Source organism: Gopherus flavomarginatus, chromosome 3 (genome assembly GCF_025201925.1).
Source record: "Gopherus flavomarginatus isolate rGopFla2 chromosome 3, rGopFla2.mat.asm, whole genome shotgun sequence".
Lineage (NCBI taxonomy): Eukaryota > Metazoa > Chordata > Testudines > Testudinidae > Gopherus > Gopherus flavomarginatus.
Genome location: NC_066619.1, coordinates 105,859,746 through 105,877,052, shown reverse-complemented (window position 1 = coordinate 105,877,052; position 17,307 = coordinate 105,859,746). Strand labels below are relative to the sequence as shown.

General features: G+C 43.4%; 1 protein-coding gene across 5 annotated transcripts in view; it reads left to right on the top strand.

Annotated features, from left to right (window-relative positions):
* Positions 1-17,307, top strand: part of ADAMTSL1 (ADAMTS like 1) — a 703,248-nt gene that overhangs the window by 640,212 nt on the left and 45,729 nt on the right. For all 5 annotated transcript variants that reach the window (XR_007773162.1, XR_007773161.1, XR_007773160.1 and 2 more), the window contains 3 exons: positions 64-191; positions 4,794-4,922; positions 14,668-14,847. Coding sequence is in view for 1 of the 5 variants with exons in the window: in XM_050944097.1 (XP_050800054.1) it covers positions 64-191; positions 4,794-4,922; positions 14,668-14,847 (437 nt within the window). In the remaining 4 variants the exon portion in view is untranslated. The remainder of the gene's footprint in view (positions 1-63; positions 192-4,793; positions 4,923-14,667; positions 14,848-17,307) is intronic.

Here is a 17,307-nt window from a genome sequence, read left to right as displayed (position 1 = left end):
TGCGAAAGTGTTTTCACACAGATTTGCTGAGACCTTCACCTCTGTATTTCTCTGTTGCTCCAGGATACTCCTTCAGCCAGATGACTCTTTGCAGATTCTAGCACCAGTGGAAGCTGATGTGGGTTTCTACACCTGCAATGCAACTAATGCTTTGGGATCTGACTCTGTCTCCATTGCAGTTACTTTAGCAGGTAACGGAAAAGTTATATCAATTACACAGAACTCTTTCTGCTACTGGTATGTTATTATCAAGTACAGATGGGTTCACGCATTCAGATATTATGTAACTAAAATACAAATTGCAAAATCCTAAAAAAATAATAAAACTCTCCAAAGCTCACCAAAATAATCCCCAAACTCTCTCTCAACCCCCAGCTAACAATGTATCCCTCCCTTCCAGAAAAACCCTGGAAAGACAAATAGGCTTTGCAGCGTGGTCTGAAGATCAGCAAGTTCCAGCTACAGCAAATTGAGACTGGAAATGCATTGCACAGTTCTACAAGTTCCCACACCCAGAGCACCCTGCCGCTAGCCCCTCTTCCCCATGTGCATAATTAAACTTGGGAATGGCAGCCTGAGCAGCTTGGACAATCTCAACTACCCTGGGAACACCAGTGGAGACATGCAGTCTCTGTGGTGCTTAGGCCCCAAAACATTTCCTCCTTCCAAATCTTGTGTGACTAAAAACATGGAATCTCTTAAGCCGAATGTCAAAATGGACAACATAAGTTATTCCCTCTCATGTCTGTATGGAAATAACGTCAATCCGCTTTGTTCCCGCTGGAAATTGCTCTATTAGCTGGGGTGCCTCAGTGAATGAGCTAAATTTGAGGGAAGATGTATGTCGAGGCTGGACAGATAATATCCAGGATTTTGGACAGCCACAGGCCATGTCCCAAGCTCAAGCTTCAAATTATGTAGAGAGCTTTCATTTATAAAATATGTGCATTTTCAGTGACTATTTCAAATTGTCAGTGGTTGTCTCACCACCCTTGAACAGCATGCATCCTGTGGGGTCTAGTTACCGTTGGCTCTATCCTGTAGTTGCTGAGCATTCTAGTCTCAATCCAGCTAAGCACATAAACCATGACTTTAAACCTGGGAATGATCTTGTTGAAGTCAAGGGGAGTGTTCAAGTAGATAAAGTTAAGCAAGTGCTTAAGTGCTTCGCTGGATTGGACCAGAGCACTCGGCACTTTTCAGAATCAAGCCCTATGTCCTTTCTAACCTGTTCTCACCTAAGCATGACTGACATTCTTCCACCCACTGAGAAATAAAGATTCATAAAGGATTGACTTTCTGCTTCATATGTATCCAGTAATGGTTCAGTTCCACAGCAGAGTAAATATTCTTTGTTCATTTAGGAGAAAGCCAACGCAGCGAGAGGGTGAATGGGGAATGGATGCAAAGGATAGGGAGTGGGGAGTAGGAAGGAGGGACAGTCAAAGCTCAGGGGTTATAACAAGACAAAGAGGTCAAGGGGAAGTGGAATGTGTTTATTAAGGGGGGGGGGGCCGAAGAAAACATATTAGTAAAACTACCAAGAAGTAGTTTGAAATTCCATATCTGACAGTATAGCTCACTCATTTTTCACTGCTGCAGCTCCCCAGTATGTGTCTCTGTAAGTAATAATATTCAACGGTGGGTGTGCTGACTAGAGAGGCAGAGGTGCATCATTGGACTTGTGAGTGAGCGTTTCAACGCAGAACACAGGCTGACTCTAGAGCAAGGGAGTACTAGGAGAGACATGGCCTGGGCTGAAAGCAGCTCTTTCATTTAATTAATAAGGTTGGTTGGAAAGACACCTTACCTACCCCATGGAGCAGAAGCAGCTGGAGCCCTTGGGGGGACAAGGGAAGAGCTAAATCAGACCTAAAATAATATTTTTATTAAACATTTAAAGTTAGCAAAAACAAAGGGCCTGATTTTACTCTTACCTACGCCTCTGTAAATCTGGAGTATCTCTGGTGAATTCAATGGAGTTATGTCACTGTAAAACTGGTGCAAGGCCCTAAATTTTGTATTGATACTATATTATAAAATATTAGACAAAGTTCATGCATAGTGTAATTCTGGAATTACATCAGAGATGAATTTAACATGCAATTTTAAAGTGGCATCTTTAGGGAGTTGCATAGTGGTAAAGAGGCTTTACAGTCCTTATAGTCCTGATGGGTGAATTCCTTGTGGGATAACTAGTGTATGTGGATTTGGAAGCCTCTACAGTCAAATCAGTTTTCATCCCAGGCAATTTATGGAGACAAATGGATCTCAAGCTATAGTAGTGTCCACACAGACTCTGACATGCATGGGGGATTTTACAGACCCAGCAGCTCCTTTTGAGGTGATGAATTATCCAAGACTTTGGTCGAATTTCTGAGGTGAATTATTAACTGCAGACTTCCTAGACGTGATCTTGGTGGCCCTGGAGCTCCTCCTGTAAGGTGCTGTGCATCTTCATCTTCTGCCAGCACCTTGCAAGATGATCCCCAGTTGTACGGATGAGATAATGGGCAGTTCTTGAAACAACGCAACAAAACTTTTTGGCACAAAAGAGGTATTTTCCCAAATGCATTGGAGGCCAGAGAGCTTCTTCAGAGGAACTGGGAAATGTGGGGAAAGCTTATCTCATTAAAAATGAACAACTTGGCCTCTCTGATGAATTTAGCATATGCAGAGACAAAGAGAAAATGTGCTTCCATTTTTGGAGTGGTTTGCTACTTTTTATTGGTTGAACAGTTGACAGATTTTTAATCTAATGAAGAAATCATGAAACCCCCACTGGGAAAATAAAAGCTGAGTTGCTATTTGAGATCTCTTTACTTCTTTTATGATTTAGTAGTTACATTAAAACATCAGAACTTTGTGAGCATTTCATCAGTGAAGCGAAACATTTGTTGCTGGATATTCCATTCACATGATAAACACGGTAGGTTGATGGAAAGATGGATTGATACACTAGCAACTCCATATAAAAAGTGCTTTTAACAGTCCTGGAAATACTCTAAATCCACATGGCAGTTTATGGATTTTAATTAGGGGCAATTGAAACAGTTCGAGCAAAATCATCCATCCAACCAAAACAAACTGGACTCTTCTTTTTTCTCTCTCTCTTTCTTATCTCCACTCAGGCTTTTTAGGCCAGTTTCCTCCTCTGCTGCCATTGCAGATTTATAGCCAGATTAAGTCATTAGAAATATAGGCACAGGCCAAAGGCCGTGGCCCCTGAAGTTGCATGATGTTGTCACAATCTAAGCTTTTATTTATAAAAACATTTCCAACCCTTATGGTGGTGAAGATGAGTTGGAAAATGTAAGTCAGGTGTAACTGAGGCAATGTCGTCTGCCTGAGCATGCAGACAACCTAAAAAAATAGCTCTGAGAGGTCTGAAATTTCCATTTTAATGGGTTGTTAACTTTGAACCCCACAGCTCAGTCCCTTACTACCATCGCCCAAGAAGGATGGATTTTGCTGTTACCATCCTGTCATCAATCTACAGAAGTGTCAACAGGGACTACACAGACACTCCCTCCCCTCATCTGTTTGGTTGGTGGAGTTCTCCCTCCACTAAGATGGACACAGGCCTCCTCAAAACAGAGAGAGGAGGCCCAGCCTGTGTAACATGTAGCAGTAGTGGGCCCCATCAGACAGTCGTTGTATGAGTGGCCACTGCAATCCCCAAGAGGAGTAGGCCAAAATACAGGGCCAAGGCTCCACGTGCTGCTGTGTCTAGAGCCCCAGATTGCCTAAACCTGGCACTGACCCATACACCACACCAACCCAAAGTCCCATTTAATGCAGAGACACATGCTGCTGCTTCCCTGCACTCACATCACTGTCATACAGCTCTCACGCCACTACTCTCAAACACACCTATGGCCCCATGCACACCTCAATACACACACTTCCCCTGCTGCCCCAGCCCTCATGGTCATGCTGTTGTACCAATCCTCATGCCATCACACTCACCTCCACCACCAGCTGCTCCAATGCCACTCTTACAGTCACATTGCTAGCTGCCATTGCATCTTAATCCCTGCTGGGCCCAGCTTTCTACGTGCTGGGCTTGCTGCACAGCTGCCCTTCTCTCTCTTCTGCCATCTGCCCTCTGTTTACATTTAAGGTGCCACCATGCCATACATTACGAGAATGTCACAGAGCAACACGGTTCACAACCCCATAGTTGAACAGAAGAGCAACAGTCAAGGGCTAGAACTTGTGACTGTCCGTTTTTGGCACGTTTAGCTCGGTCCCATGCAGAACTGATGTTGTCTCGCTTCTGTTGTTATCAATTATTTTGTGCACCTAAAACGGAGTTTATGAAAAATATGACTGATGTTAAAGAAATGGATCACATGTTGTTCTAAGCCTCCCGCACTGCTAAAGAGCCTGTATCCACCCTTTGGGGGCTTTGTCCTATGTTTGGTCCTTGGCAAATGGTACTGTCTGCCTTGCAATATCAGGTGAACTGCTTGCTGCAGCTCCAGTTGCATTGTTGTTCATTGGTTCAGCTGGTTCTCAGATGTGTTGGCATGACTTTAATGCTATTCATTCACTGCTTTAAGTGATTTTTTTCAAAGCAACATCAACTATGAAATTTGAGCAACTCCTGCATAGTATAGTAAAGCCCAAGAGCAAGTGGCCTGCATCACTCATACTCCAGCATCACATGCTGGCAGGCAGTTGTCCTACATCAGCCATTTGTATTTCTATACCAGGCATATTGTTCACAGTCTTCCCTTTGTGACTACCATGTACTTTGCTTTGTGAACTATGTTGTCTCTTATATACAGGAAAACCACTGATCAAGGCATCGAGAGCTACACTGATCAACACAAAGTCCTCTGCTGTCATGGTTGACATTGGAAGCACAGTGAAAACAATCCAAGGTGCAAATGTTACCATTAGCTGCCAAGTTGCAGGTGAGAGACAGCTCGGTCCTTATAGCTAGAAGGTAGCAAGTGTGTTTTTAGCTATAGATTTCCTCTGAAGTTCCTTGGCATGTCAGTGTCTGTGCACAGGTGCCATTGTTTCAGATTTTTGGGTTTCAGGCAAAAATTTTCTTTGTTTTCATACTATGGGAGCATTGGAGTTATCATCCCATGTCAGATCAGTGGTCCATTTACCCAGATATTCTGTCTCCAATAGTGGTCAATAACAACTACTTCAGATGAAAGTGTAAAATCCCCGTAATGGAGAATTGGTGGTCATTCTGGAACTATTCAATGTTTTCATTAATGACGTGGATAATGGAGTGGAGAGTATGCTTATAAAATTTGCAGATGACACCATGCTGGGAAGGGTTGCTAGCACTTTGGGGGATGTTTTAGGTAAGATCCTAGGTAAAACTGTCTAGCTATAAGGATAGCTGATCGCTGGAATAGACTTCTAAGGGAGAGGTGGAATCCCTATCGCTGGAGGTTTTTAAGAACAGTTTAGACAAACACCTGTCAGAGATGGTCTAGATTTACAGGAGGCTGGAACAGGTGTTCTTCTGAGATCTTTTCCAGCCCTGCATTTCTGTGATTCTATGCCAATTTGGGAATTTTACTTGACAGGCAGGTAGTGGCTGGCTTTTATCCTGAAGCATGAGAGCTGATATTCCTTACACATTTTTAATTCTACCTTGTGTATAAATTACCCCTTGTATTTTTTTTTTCATTTACATATACAAATGCATGGGTTCCCTGTTGAATTTGTCATTGATTTTAATTATAGACTGCAGTTATTCTTGTATATATCCTTGTATAGAAAAATACACATCCAGAGTAGCAAAGTAAGCAAATGTGCACGTAATTTTGTTTCATAAGGCATGCCGAGTACTGTCTCTACTTCATAACAGATGAGAATAGTGCAATGGGTATTCAGTAAATTGGGGAGAGAGAGGACAGTTAAAGGCCCCATTTCTTATGGAAACAGAGAAAACAGGACAATTATGGAGTGTGTCGTTGAAGGAATAAGTGGGAGAGAAACAGCCAATAAGACACTGGAATAATTGTTTAAAGAGTGGACTTTACGATATCAGATACAATAGGCCAGATTCTTTGGACACACTGAGCTGCTCAAAACTACTCTAAATTATGCTGGGAAGGTAGGTGAGGTTAATATATTTTATTGAATCAACTTTTGTTGGTGAGAAAGACAAGCTTTTGAGATACAAATTGCTCTTTCTCTGGTCTGGGAAAGGTACTCAGAGGGTATGTCTACACTGCAATTAGATACCTGTGGCTGGCCTGTGCCAGCTGACTTGGGGTTGCAGGGCTCAGGCTAAGGGGCTGTTGAATTGTGGCATAGACTTTTGGGCTCAGGCTGTAGCCCAGGCTCTGGGACCCTGGGCATCACGTGGTTCTAGAGCCCAGGCTCTAGTCCGAGCCCAAACATCTACACCGCAATTAAACAGCCCCTTAGCCCGAGCTCTGCAAACCCGAGTCAACTGGCATGGGCCAGCCCCAGGTTTTTAATTGCAGTGTAGGACATACCCAGGGTGTCACAGATAAATACAGACAGATAGTTTAACATAAGTAGTTAGCATATATTATAAGGGACCATTCAAGGTGAAGTGGCCTGTTAACACCCTTGTAATCAAGAAGACAAAAATGGTGATTTAGTGGGTTAGCTTGTTGTAATAAGCCATAAATCCAGGATCTTTGTTAAGACCATGATTTTTGTGTCTAGCAAAGTTATGAATTCAAGCTCTCAGGCTCATCTTTTTAAAGCGGTGTGCAGATTTCCTTTGAGGATGAGGACACATAGGTCAGATATAGAGTGATCACTAAATGATGCTGACGGTAACAGCCCCCTAAGAAATAGTCTGTCATCCAGGCCTCACTGGAGCACAGGGTGCTTTTGGCCATACCCCCTCCAGTCTGTAATATGCTCCCTACACCAGGAAGATCAGAAATGGGTGGCGCAGAGGCGGTATAACCATGCTGGGACTTCTTTGTGTAAGGGATACCTGAAAATTATTCACAATGCAGAGCAGCTGGAATGAGGGTGGAGGATCTGATCCACTAACACAAAATCCAGTTTTCCAACCTACACCAAAGTTGGTAGGAAATGTTCATGTTGTGGCCATGGAAGATAAGTTCCAAGTTTGATTGTTTCCTTCCTTTTTGACTAAATTGGAGGAGGAGGGAAATCTGCTTTCTTTGACAGGAGATTTGTTTCAACCTTAGTTATGGAGAAACAGCATGTCTCTCCACAAGACAGTCTGTGTGAATTTTCCTTCTTCCACCCCACCTTCCAGTCCTCTCCCCAAAATTCCTGACTGTGACGAGTGCATGATGCATCTTTACATTGCGTAGTCTCTCTTTAAATTAACAAGGTACATGTGGTACTGGTCAGCGGGGACAAAGACAGTCCAAATGGCATGTGGAGTACAACACTCGGATGGGATCCCTGATAATTAATTACTGTCTCTGGGATTAATGAAAGAAAATTATAGTATTACTCTTCCTGGCAGCTCAAGGAGGATTAAACTCAGTAATTCTGCAGCATTTCCGTGCCAAAGTCCCTTGCAATCAGACTGATCTCCAGTGCCTTCTAAGGAAGGTTCTGTTAACTTTCCCAAAGCACCTTCATGGCCACCAGCATTGATGGAATATAAAAGAGAGCAGATTAAATATGGACATGTAGATTTCCCTTTTTTGGATGCCAGGCTGTTTGCAGCAGCACCTGGGAAATGCCATTGATTCAGATGGTGAATACTGTTAAGGAACTGTGGCCAAATTCACCCTTAGTTAACACTGGATTCCAGCAGCATAAACCAAAGGACAAATCTACCCTGGTGGAGATGTTGCCAGGGAGGAGGATGTGGCAGTGCAAAGTTGCCACAGTATCTTTTACTTCTGAAGACACATTTCCTGTTTGATCACTGTGGAGAACTTTCCAGCATAGCTGATCATGGAGACTCAAGGCCACAAATGCTCTTCAGCATGGAATACTCAGGAGATGATGGATCTTATTGTTGTGTAGGGAGAAGAGTCTGTTAGGCAGAGCTCCAATCCAGCAGAAGAAACGCTGACATATATGCCAAAATTATGCGGGGCATGGGGGAGGAGGGCTGCAACAGGGACACACAACAGTGCCATGTGAAAATAAAGGAGCTTCGGGAAGCATACCAGAAGACAAGGGAGGCAAACAGTCATTCTGGTTCTGCCCCACAGACATGCCGCTTTTATGAGAAATGCATGTGATTCTTGGCGACAACCCCGCCACTACTCCAAAACACTCCGTGGATACCTCCCAGGAACCCCAGGCGACCTTGAACAATTCCACGCAGCTACATGCACTGTGGGATATATACCCACAGTTCAGTGCTCCATGCGTCAATGCAAGCCATGCTAGTGAGGATGCACTCCACCAACACAATGAGCACAGTGGAGACACACGAGATGGACTTGCTTAAATTGGGGGCTCAGTGTCAACTGACATAAAATCGATTTAACTTTGTAGTGTAGACATGGCCATAGAAACAAAGTGATTTCTGTCTGCTGCCTTGTCTATAGTGGGAAAAGGCACCGCCTTAGAAAACATGTCAGCAAACTAGCATGACATGAAATTCAATTTTGCCTTTACTGTAGCCAAGGATTGTGTTATCTGATTGTGGTTTAACACAACTGCCCTTGTCCAGTCTGAGAAGAAAATCATGTGTGACATTGTGTTGGTTAGAAAAGTATTATAACCCAATGAATTTTCCCAGTGTAGACAAAGTTGATGGCAAAATGTAATGTCACAGTTCCCCAGGTGTTATAAGCAACTCTCCAGAACATCGACGTGCTAGAGGCAAAGGAATGGTTGGAAAGTGCTACTAAATTCATATAGAGTACTTGATCCTACAGCCTGTTATAGACATCGAAGGAAAGGAAACAGAATATTGGCTGTAAGAGGAGAGAATTAGAGGTCAAAGTGATGTTTACAGAGCCAATGTCGGGAATCACTAGAGGCAGAAACTTCCCAGAGTTTGTAAAACCTGATTTCTTTTCTCTATGAATCTCAGGGGTGCACCACAGCCAGTAGCACAACAACTGGAGAATTGCTCCAAAAAGCAGCCTTGGAGCTGTTTTCTCCTTTCAGCTGAAAGCCCAATTCACTTCATCCTTAGAAGCTTTGTGCAGATGGTCTGCTCTGAATTGTCTGTGAAGGAGGGCTTCTAGGGTCGCAACTTGCAGCTCTGGCTCATGCAGAGAAATACTTTTAATGAAAGTCTGCAGGGCAGCAGAAAAGAAATATTAGCTGCAAGTCTTAATTATGACATTTGCTATAGCTGCTGCAGCCAGGAGACAGAAATAGGGACTGGTTGCTGACAAGTGCTGATAAGCCTGGTTTCTTCAAAAATAAGAGATAATGAAAGAGACCATTACTAGAGCCTGGGGAACTGTTTTTATATAGCTCTTTAATTTCTTTTAGGGGGCATAAATGTTGACAAATTCTGTGCTCTGAAATGAATTATAGATGCTTTTAAAAGTAGTTAAAAATTATAGTAGTTTTAAAAAGAGGCGAACTTGATGCTTGATATACCTTGACTGAGTTACACCAAGGATGAATGTGGCCCAAGGCATGTGCAGCTGTGGGACCCAGTTCTGCTCTCATTTCACCAGGACTCTGCTGTGGGTTTGCACCCCTAGGACTATACGTCATACTGGAGAAACACATTTTAACAAATGGGACTTTGCACCTAGTCTAGAGAGGGCAGGGCGTGTTTAAAGACTTAGTAGGTGATGGTGGCCAACCCTAGGATACACCTGGTACTAAGCCTAAGAGCTTATCTACACTTGAAGTGCTACCTTATAACAGGAGAACTCATCAGTGTAGGTAATCTGTCTCCCTGACAGGGTAGCTATGTTGACAAAGAATTCTTCTTCTTGTCCCTATGGGTGCTCCACTGTAGGTGTATGTGCATTCCTGTGCTTCTGATTGGAGATCTTTGGTAGCAGCGTCTGTTTGGCCCGCATGTGATCTCTCCCCTCCTCATGCTCTGCCTCGAGGCTAATTAGCACTGTGCTGGTGAACCACCCTCAGTTCCTTCTCAACCACCCCTGGCTAGACATGGAGCAATTAGCAGTCTACTCACAGATGCATTACTTCTTTAGAAATTCATTCCTAGCTTGTTTTAGTGTTTTTCTTCTTAATTGCAGGGGGGTTCCTTTGGTTTTTTCTCTGAAACAAAGCTGCTCCTCATGGAGGGAGCTCTTCAGCCTGCAACTGTCCCATGCCCAGAGACTCCCAGGCAACATAAGTCTTCTCCTCAGCCTTCTACCTCCAAGACAGGTGAACCAAGAAAGAAATCCTTGGGCTCCCCACGTAAGATTAAAAAGAAAGCTTCGAGCCCTCATAGTGAGCACCAAACCAATGAGAGGAGATCTCCGGCATGTTCAGTCTCTGCAGTACCGAGAGCACTAAAGGCGTCTAAGCGTGTTACCCACGGATCGTATGGGTCCAGCGAAACAGATACCACTTGTATACCTAAAGACCCTGTGGGAACAGGCACCAAAGCAGCAGTACTGAAGTGGAGACCATACCACTTTCAGGCAGGTGGCATTGATACGGACATTCTCAGTACCGACAGCTGCGAGACAACCGTCATTGGACTGCTCCATGCGGACAAGATTGCTGGTCCTCTCAGTACTGCTGACTCAATACCAGAACCACTGATGGTACCAACTACTGCAGCACCACAGGAATTTAGTTTCTCTAAGGACCTCATATTCTCTGAGGTACCAGTGTCTCCTCTAATCGGTACTGGATCCCCGGTACTGTGCACATCGCGAGCCCAGGATTCACTACTGGCACCACGTCTTACATCTCCACTCTCCATATCAGCTTCATTGTTTTCCAGTGAAGCATCAGATAGTGATCAGGAGAAGGTCCTCTCCCACCACTCTCATCATCCTTCCTCCCAGTATCAACATGGGCCTGCCCAGTCAGACCCTCGGTATGGACAACCCTTGTAGTATGACCAAGCATGAGCTCAACCACCCATGCCTTTTCCACACCTCAACAACCTCACGACTCAGGGCAAATGGTTGGTTTTTTTGCAGACTCTCTCTTTTCCTTGTATTTTATGTTCTTCATTCCTCCAACTCTTCCCTAAGTTTCTTCCTTCTGTGTTTCATTCAAACACAAGAGTTTTCTTTTGGGCTCCTGGCTTCCTCTTTACGCCTTGGTTGCTCATTATCACCTGCATCAGACTACAACACTGTCATTAAAATTATCACTATTTCAGAACATCCCAGTACTGAAAACTAGTTTTTGTTGTAAGATCTCCAAAGTGCTCTGCTGACTTTAACAGAATATGCACATCATATAGCTAAAGGAGCAGCGGAATTAGCACGCTGCTTGTCACTTATACCAGTCAGCCTTTTGCGTGAGGGATATACTAAGTCCAGTGAAAGGTAGAGGAATAAAGTTGTTGATGTCTGCTATTGAAGAAGAATGGAGAAAAGGGAAGTCTTCAGGGGGCATAAATACTATTAGCAAGTATTGGCTTGCCGGAGTACACACCATCATTCAATGTCCAATCAGCTCAACAAAAGAAAAGTTGCCAAAGACAAAAGAATCTTACTTCTAAAGGGGAATTTAAATGGCTTAGGGCCAGATATTCACCTAGTGTAAAGTGATGTAGTTCTGTTGAAACCAAATTAGTGACGCCAACTTTCACCATCTGAGGATCTGACCCTGAAGACTGCTCTTTCCTTCACATTTATGAAAAGTATTGTATTATGACTTCACACCGGAGACTTGGTTTCAGTTCCCTTCTCTCAGCCATTTATTTTCTATTATTATTTTCTTTAAACTGCATTCTCTCATATATTGGACACTATTATTTAGGCTGCTTTTCCTCTGGACAACAACAGCATGACAAAACAGAGAGCTAGGGCTGACTGAAATGCTCTTGCTCCCCCTTGTGGTGAGGGTTTGGAAGAGTGGCTTTGCACACGTTTGCACCTGCATCTTTATATTTCAGTTTTAGAAGTGTTTGCCAGCTTGCTGTGACCTTGGTTTCATTACCTGTTTCTGTAGTATAAACCTGTGTAAGCCACTCATGTAAGAAGGATACACAAAAACAAAGTTGCTGCTCGTTGAGATCTACATTTCTTCTCATCCTCTCCCATCCAGTTTGCTCTGTGCTACTATAACATTTGGTTGCAATACATTTATGTTTAACTTGGAAGCTTTAGATTAAAGAAGAAAGTAAGAGTGACCTTTCTGTACAGGTGGTCAGAGAAGGCGTTTGTAGATGTTCTGGACTCTTTGGCTGTACAAAGTTATCTGTTCTGTAGCAAAGGTAGCTGCAGATTGTACAGTGGCATTACGGACTAGATCCTGAAATCCTTGGTGGTACTTATTGAAGCAAAAGTCTCTCTGACATGAATGAGAGTTTTACCAGAGCAAGAGCTGGGTAAGGCTTTCAGGATTTGGTCCATCTGAACAGATATGCAGCCATCTGCAAAGGAGTTAATTAATGTAACACAGTGTTGGCAACTGTTGTGATCACAAGTATTGCCATATCTGATGTTTTTGTTAAAGTCCCAGCTCCAGAGGTCATGTGATTATGGAAGATCTCAGCTTTCATTAACAAAAAAAGGCAAATTTCTAGCCTCACAGTTGCAGATAGAAGTTTGAAAATGTGACCACGTGCACCCAAAAGGCTCAGAAAGCAAAGAGAAAGAGCTCCAAACATTTTTTTTAATCTTTTTTAAAGCCTGGCTCATGATTTTTGAGTGATTGGAGTTGGCAGTGCTGGTAACATGAAGATGTGATTCATTGTAAGCAGCCTGAAGTAGTGCAGCTACTGTGTTAGACTAGAAAGCAGAAATGCCTATTATAGAATGGATTGTGCCTAAATTGCCGTGGCACTGAAGGCAAGGGCCACATGCTGGCAAAGTCAGCAGGTGGTGCAGGGGGGATGGGAAACAGGCAGAGCATCCTGATGCTGCTGCAGTGGGCAAGCTGTTCTCTTTCAAGCTCTGGCTGCTCCGCACTGTATGGTGCTTACTGGCCCCATGGAACATTGAGAATACGTTAGTCATTGAGACTTCACGCAGTGCCTGCCTAGTCCCTAGAGATATGTTTATTCTCTGGGTCCTTGTCTTTCTGCTGTGACTGACAACAAAATTCCCAATTGTCTGATGGTTTTCATGATGTGAGCACATTACCACAAGGATTGTATTGAGACCGCCAGTTCCTTCCGCCTAGGCTACTGAATGGCTGTCCGATGGCAAGGAATTACCTGCGCTGGGATGGCTTTAAACCACTAATTTAGAGGCAAAAGTCTCTATCCTTTGAGCCACCCAGTGAAGACAGAGATCAGAGGTGGAGACTGTCTGTTTTACAAACTGGGATAACTGTCAGGCAGACTTCAAACCCTGTTTAAAGTTTTGTACTCTGTCCTTGCCAGTTTACTTGTAGTGAAGTGAAAGGTAGGGTTACACTTTAAGAGTCAATTGCAGCAGGTCTGGGGGATTTCAAAAGGCTACTTTGTGTCTTAATACTCTCCAAAAATAACTGACCTCTTCTAGTCTAATAGACTTCTTACCATAGAATGTACAGCACCCTCACAGCTGCCTCAAACCATTCGTTTGTTGGGAAGACCTACCTTTCTGAACAGATAGTCACAGATAAACATAAACTTAAAATTCCTGTTGGGGTAACAGCCCCAAGGAAGAATCTCCTCCATGTATATCAAAGAGTTAGACCTGTGGTTCACAAAATGTCATCTATCGACCACTTGTGGTCTGTAGAGCACTCTCTAGTGGCCCACGAATCGCTGGCTCGTTGCATGGTACTGTCTCCTGCTCCATGTTCTCAGCTTCTAAATCATCTTAAAAGATGGTAAAAATACAACATGTTCCTAAATATTACTTTGCTCTGTAAGCGATTGCCACAAGGATGTTATATGATCATGATGGCAAGGGTGACCCGCAAGACCGTTGCCATTTTCACGTGCGCTTCGCACTGTGGAAAAAGTGTGAGAACCTTGGGATTAGACAACAAATTGGAAGTTGAAGGAGTTATTGAAATTTGAACCAGAGGTATGGAAATCTGAAAAATTCTCTAGCCAGGCGTAGCTCCACTAAATCAACTGCTTATCCTGATGTATCTCTTCCCTGTTTATCTGCACGGTATTGTAAAATACAGAACATTCTTCAGTGATATTATATAGAGACCAGTCAATATCAGGTGGTGGTACAGTCCTACGCAGGTGGTGGTACCTCCATCCTTGTGCTGCAGAGGGGGATGTTCTGTTCCTTGTATGCTACCCCTGTGTTAGATCATGACATGGGAAGAAGCTATAGAAAAGGGTGTCCTTTTCCTCTGCTAAATTGGACTGAAAATCTCATAAGAACAGGCTTTCTCTTAGGATTTCCAGTGGTGCTGCCTGCTTATAGTCAGAACACAAATCCTACTATAAAAGCATCCCTCCAAAAAGTGTGACCCTTCTGTTTCCAGGCCAGAGTGGATCCAGGAAATCCAGGGCATTTATTTTATCTTAATATATATTTTAATGTATTGAAAGAGTTGGCCAAACTCTTTTGAACCTCAAAAAGCCTTGGGCTGGAAGTCTGGTTAAAGGCTTGTTTTGATTATTATTTTATCTCAACTGTTTTGTCTGTCTTTAGTAGTAAAACCTTCATCCAGCTCCTATTCTTTTTAATGCCTTTCCAGGTGTACCTGAAGCAGAAGTTACTTGGTTGAGGAATAGGATCAAGCTGCCCCCTGCCTATCATCTGCATGATGGCTCATTGCTGATTGTGAACGTAACTCTGTCTGATCAGGGGTTATACTCCTGCAGGGCAGCCAATCTTCGTGGGGAGGTGACTGAAAGCACACAGCTGCTGATTCTTGGTAAGCTACAGAAATGCACGTGGCCTTTGGAAGGGCTATTTGTTCATAACATTTCCCACGTGTCACTGTAATAATGAAACCTAGGCACCAAACAGATCTCTCTCTTTGGAGCTAGTCAGAGGACATAACAGACGAGAAAGTGATATAAACAGCCTTGTATTCCAGTGGGGAAAAAATACGTCTAATTGTGTTAGCAGCCTACATAAGCAGGAACAAGGCTGTCTTCATTTGTGGAGAAGGCAGAAGATATTGGAATTGGGGGGAAGGGTGCATGAGTTAGAAGGGAAAAAAAGTATAAGCTGAAAAAAAGTATAAGCTAAAAAAAATCTTTAATATGTCATTTTCACACATGCAGATTTTAATGCTAATAAAAGAACCATTCCCCTCGTTTGACCATTCCCCAAAATGGCATCTGTGAAATGAAGGGAATACCCTGTGTAATGCTCCATCTCTGAGAAGCAGACCTCCCCCTGGTAAAACACTGAGTGACACAGAGCAATTTCACACCTCACTAACAGATGCATAAACCCTGTGCACTTTTACAAAACAGTAACTCAGTTCATTGAAGGGTGAAGTTTACTTTGTCTTGGATTTCATGGTAACAGGCTGAATGTCTAGCTAGGTGATTTAGAAAGATATTGTCAGGCCCAAAGCATGGATGGAAATGTTACCCACGACTGATTTATTGTGCTTGCTGATGGATTTTCCTCCCTAATAACACATCTGTGTCATTTCCTGCTGTCTGAGAGATGAAAGATCCGGCAGGACTATGTAAACGCTACTGTACGTTGGGTAATGAAGTGTGCACGGTTTGTAACCCTGTACATATTATTGCAGCAACACCATTAAAAAGTGTCCATTACAGAACTCTGTTTTCAGGGCGTGGTGTATAGCCTGTTTTAAATCTCCACTACTCAACCTTGCAGGGTGAACCTAGGCCCTGCAGAATCTGCTGCCTCAGTGGCTCCAGTTCTTGGAGCAGATTTTAAAGTGAAAGTTCTCGCAGTCTTATGGACAGCGCTGAAGCCTCTGTTTGATGTTCACCTGGGCAGGGCTGGCTCCAGACACCAGCGTACGAAGCAGGTGCTTGGGGCGGCCAGTGGGAAGGACCTGCCGCCGAATTGCCACCAAGGAATGAAGCGGCACGGTAGAGCTCCACCGATCACAGCTTTTTTTTTTCTTCGCCGCTTAGAGCGGCAAAAAAGCCTAAGCCGACCCTGAACGTGGGTCCCCTGTGACTTCAAATCAATCCTAGAAACATGATCTAAAAATTATCTGCCTAGATTAAAAAAAAAAAAAAAAAGAAAACTGAGTTTCATCTTACAGATCATAATTCTCACATGGCTTCAGACTCTTTTCCTGCTCACGAAAAATGGCTTCTTTTTTAAAGATACAATGTTACTGTTGTTTCTCCAGGCAGCTTATACCCATTTGTAGGCAAATCACTTTCACAATCATTTTAATAAAAATAAATAGTACGAAACACCTGAGCCACATACATATCATAACGAGCACACGTGGCGGTAGCAACCCCAGCTCAACGTGCAGCGCCATTTAACTGAATGGGAAGGTGCCACTGTTCACTTACATCAAGTTTACTGTTTGCAGTGTTGTAGTAGCTATGTTGGTCCCAGGATATTAGAGAGACAAGCTCAGTGAGGTAGTATCTTTAATTGAACTAGGTCTTGACCTTTGTAAGCTGGAAAGCTTGTCTCTCTCACCAGCAGAAGTTGGTCCAGTAAAAGAGATCACCTCACCCCCTTTCTCTGTCCTGGATGACATTTACCGTCATTAAAATGACAGTGGGGGGAAAACAGGAAACAAAATACAAAAATTGAATCATTGTCATCATCAGAATTAATAATGGGCCAAATCCTACAGTCTTTAGGGACCGATCCTGTGAAAAACAATCCTTGCGCAGACAGTTACTCCTGCACAGAGTCCTATTGACTTCAGTAGTACACAAGAGTAACTGTATTCACGGTAATAACTCTCTGTCACTTTGGCCTCTTAGGCATTTGGAGTTTTGCCTGAGTAGCTTTCAGGATTTGGCTCAGTGCTAAAGCAATCCTGAATTATGACCTTACCCAAAGTCCTCTGAAGTCAATAAAGAGGCTCCCATTGGCTTCAGCAGGCATTGGATCCAACCATGAGTTTTGTCACTGTGATTTGAGGCCTCTCTATGTGGCAAGTTTCTGGGTGGCAAGCCTAGGTGTGACTCTATATTGTACCAGCTTGCTACTCGATAATGTCCCATGTGGACACAGTTACAGAGCAGTGACTATCCTCGTGTGTGGCTTGGCATACTTCAAGCAGTAGTATGTTATGACTAGATACTGTATTGGCTGTGCTGTGTGAATTTACCATCCGTTATGAGCTACTGTATCTTTTACTGAACAAAATGTGCTGCAGTGCCTGGCTAGTCACAAAAAGGATGCTGTGATAGCCTTAATGCAAATG